Genomic DNA, 4,136 nt, shown 5'->3' on the forward strand with positions numbered 1-4,136 from the left:
TGTCAAATGCACTTCCATAGTCTTTAGTGGAGGCATATAGTACCAAACTGAAGGAAGTGTAGTAGTGAATTAGAACCTGATTCTATAAAATGTATGTTAATTTTTCCTCCTTGCTAGTAGATATAAAAATAGCATTAAATAGCATTAAATTAAGCATTAAATAACACAGTGTGTTATACGTATTTTTTTTTCTTGTGACCTCGGGGAATTATAATTGTAAAATAACAATTGCTGCATGACTAGAAATATTCCTTCCCTTTAACCTTAAGTCACATAGGAATTTTCTGGTATGAAATTATTTTCTCTTAAATAAAAAGATGTAAGTTATTAACATTTTTACATAAAAGGTTGCTTGCCAAAAATCATTTGTAGTTTGTAGTATTCATATTTATAACCCTCTTGCATCCTAAAGTGACAGGTTAAGTGGATGGGAGATGCAGTGCACATCAGGGACTATTCATCAATACTGTTCCTTTCTTAACTTAAACCAGGGGTTCTCAGCCTGCAGCCTGTGGGCCAAATGTGGCCCATGGAGCCACGGTATCTAGCCCATGGGGCTTTCCTCGGATTTGGAAATTTTGGTGATGGGAATAGTGGCAATTTAATATGGCCACTCTCCACCACTGCCAAATTTTAAAACCCCAGGCCCTGTGGGGCTATATCAAGGCTGGGCCACCCTCCCCCCACCCCAATGGAGCTGGATCCATGTCATGCCCCCTCCCTTCCTGGGGCCAAGCTGAACCTAGGTCAAGCCCCCTTCTATCCCGGCCTTCAGGGCTGGATTGGGGCCAGGCTGCCCCTCCCCTCCCCCCCTGCCAGCCCCGACTGGGGCTACTGGCTGAATCCAGCCAGCATATGGACTGTACATGGTTGAACCAGCCCACTGGAGGAAAAAGATTGAGCACCATTGGCCTAAATTATTAACAGGAAAATCCACACTCTGATTTGTAAGATAAAATTAACTTTGTAATTTTTTATTTCATACTGGAATGTGTGTGCGTGTAGACATAGATGTGTGTGTATTCTGAATAATTTAACGTGATAATTTGTGTTTATAACGAAATAAGTAAAAATATCAATGCTTCAGTAATTTTTGTCATGTCAGTATTCATTACAATTTGTTTAAATATGGACTTTAGTGTTATTGATTTGTATCTAAAGAAAGATGTTGACTTCCCATTCCCACACTTTAGAAGTGCACTTTCATACTACCTCATAGTTTTGAAGGATGCAGGTTGGACATACATACATACATACATTTTTGTAATGAACTGCTAAGGGTCACTTTTGAGATTTGAAAAAAAAAGCTTTTCAAAAAGGCTTTGTTGTTACTTTACATTTTTTTTTAAGTAAAGCTTCTGAAGTGAGAGATTGTGGCTTGCAGCTGCTTCATAAACCAGTCTACCTGCAGCTCCTGGATCTACCTCTGTAACAAGAAAAATGTCCAGCCAAAGCATTTTTAAAATGATATTGCTTCTTCAAAGTGAGTGTAAAAACTGTATTGTGAGGTTCCACAATTATTGTTGTTCACTGACTTCTGGACAAATTTGATGCATTTACAAATAAAAGTGTGTGTGTGTGAGAGAGAGACAAACTGCCACCTCCTAAGGCCCCAACAGGGAGGCCGAAACCTGGCTGGGTTTTCCCCCTTTTCATTTGTCACTTAGGAGTAGACAATTCTGCCCTTGGTTATGCTTGTGCAATCGTAATCTATTTGCCCAGCAATCCAAACTGTTAACTGCTCTGCTGATAATAAGGGCCTTGAATGCAGCTCCCGTCCTACAGGCTGATTCTGTAAAGTAGTGAACACTCAGCCTATTCCAAAGGTTTCACTGGCCTATGCTAGAGAGCTCAGCACCTTGCAAGACTGAGTCCTTATTTCTGTATTGACTCTGCTGGTCCAACAAAGGTAAAACCATTTGTCTCTGAAGTGAGCAGATTTGACTCTGAACACTCTGCTCATTATAAATGGGTGTTACCCTCACTCTTCATAACAGGACTCCTTCTAGTCCATTTTACTTGCACAGAAGAAGTTTTTACCTCTATATGTTAGACGTTTTAGTCACTGCTTGTGCTACTTGCATTTCATAGTGCTGATCTTTCCCATGAGTGCTTAACATTTACTCAATTTTGTTTAACCAGGGTTGGGATATCTTAGCATGTTAAAAGATCTGGCCCTTATTTAGCATTTCACAAACCCTAATGGGTTCATCTTTAGAGCAAATATAAAATGCGACAGTTGAGAGACTTACCCATGAAGTAGGTGGCAGTTTTACAAACAGCACTACCGAAGATAAAATCCTTCAGCAGGTTAGGAATGAGGGTGAATGGCATGCAGAAAAGGCAAAGCATCAGGTCACTGACAGCCAGTGACAGCAGAAATATATTAGTGACTGTCCTCATCCTTTTGTTTCTTATCAGCACTGTAATTACCAGACTGTTCCCCAACACACTGAGCAAAAATATCAAGGAATACAGCAGAATCCGAACTGTCTGATGCAAATCTGAAAAGTGCCACAATAAAGAATTAGTTACAAAATATGCAAATCATGTACTGTATTAGCTTTTATCAGTAGGTCTAATCTGTTAAGCAAAAGGTAAAGGCTGCTTCAACATTCAAGGCAGTGGACTTTTCTTGTATGCAATTCCACTGAAGCTGGTATCTTTACACCAAAGTAAAACTGGTGGAAGTAAATTCTGAGTTTGATTCTGATCTGCCTGAACTGTATAATGTTTAAGTACAATATATTCAATACACTGTACACTTTGAGAACTATATTTGGCTACTCAAAAGTACATGCTACTCAAAAATAAGCATTGCAAAGCACAATTTAAATTACAGTGAACTCATGTTAAGAACCAAAAATAAATGGCAATTTGTATTATTTTAGTATATTAGTAATTTTTTAGGCATGACATATATCATGTTAATCACTTTCATATGCTACATATAATCATATAACTCCACAGTTATTAAATTTTCCAGTAGTAGTACAAAGTATGTACATATTATTAAGCATTCAAGTGTTGCTATCTGTATTTTGACTTGGTATCACTATTGTTATCTTTTCATTTTAGCTTTATATTTCTTTCCTGCCATGTTTATAAACTGAAGAGACAGGGTGTATTAATTTCTTTTTAGTCTGTTGCTTATCTGAATTTATCAGCTAATGCTTGTTTTTGCTCTGCCTCAAAAAACCTCTGAGTACCTGTTTCTCTTAAAATATCTCTGATTTTACTTTCAGCTCAAACTGTTGCTTTCTGAAAAAATGTATTTTCATGTACATACCTTTAGCAGGATGAGGTGAGTCATCCACACAGAAAAATGTATCATTTTCCAAGATAATATCACAAAAAAGAGCAGAAATATTGGTTCCATTTTCAAGTAGACTGTCATCAACTATTTCCATTGTTCGGGCTCCACAGGTTTGCTTCTACTCGGGAGAAAGTTTGATTTCCAACTATCTGCCCATTCTTTCATCTGCCCATCTGCCAATAAGCAAAAAATATTCCTGAATGAAATCTTCAGTAAAACTATTTTTAAAAGATGGTTGTCCGAGTAAAAGTCTTTTCTTCAACTATCCATAGGGGATAACTAGTATACAGATTTCTGCTCAAAATGGAAAAGATTTATTCCAGTAGAATAGAAGGCAATATAGATGCATGAAAGAAAAAAACATGCACACACACATAAACACGTCTCCTCCTGCACCTTCTAGATCCACTCTCTCTTCTATTACTGGGCTGTGGTTGGGATTATGAATATACTAGATAGTGATTACAAACTTAACCCCTTGCAAGATGGTTTCAGCTTGTATGTCTACAGTGCCTCTCTAGGTGAACCTGTTTTTGCCATAGCCAGTAAATCATGAACAACAGACATAACAAATCAGTCTTTCTGCCAACATTTAACAAGGTAATAGTACATCACTAATAGAATGCAGAAAAGAAGAAACAGAGTCAATTAGGGCTTTGTACATCTCCGTGTGTACACCTCTATGTAAAAGCACCAGTATCTTTAAATCTTAAATAAATGCAAGATGGTATCTCCAGGTGCAGTTGGAAAACTGGGTAAAAATTAGACACAGTAAATGGGAAATAAAGATATATACCTTCCTTTGTAATGCAGTTCGGGA

At 37.5% G+C, this 4,136-nt stretch overlaps 1 protein-coding gene across 1 annotated transcript in view; it reads right to left on the reverse strand.

Annotated features, from left to right (window-relative positions):
- Positions 1-3,643, reverse strand: part of CCKAR (cholecystokinin A receptor) — a 16,857-nt gene extending 13,214 nt beyond the window's left edge. Inside the window, exons 1-2 of the mRNA XM_019526656.1 lie at positions 3,290-3,643; positions 2,253-2,504 (exon numbers count right to left, since the gene is read on the reverse strand). Of these exons, the coding sequence (XP_019382201.1) occupies positions 2,253-2,504; positions 3,290-3,410 (373 nt within the window). The 5' untranslated portion in view covers positions 3,411-3,643. The remainder of the gene's footprint in view (positions 1-2,252; positions 2,505-3,289) is intronic.
- Between the last annotated feature and the right edge of the window lie 493 nt (positions 3,644-4,136).

This window comes from Gavialis gangeticus, unplaced genomic scaffold (assembly GCF_001723915.1).
Source record: "Gavialis gangeticus isolate Ggan-Ray unplaced genomic scaffold, GavGan_comp1, whole genome shotgun sequence".
Taxonomy (NCBI): Eukaryota; Metazoa; Chordata; order Crocodylia; family Gavialidae; genus Gavialis; species Gavialis gangeticus.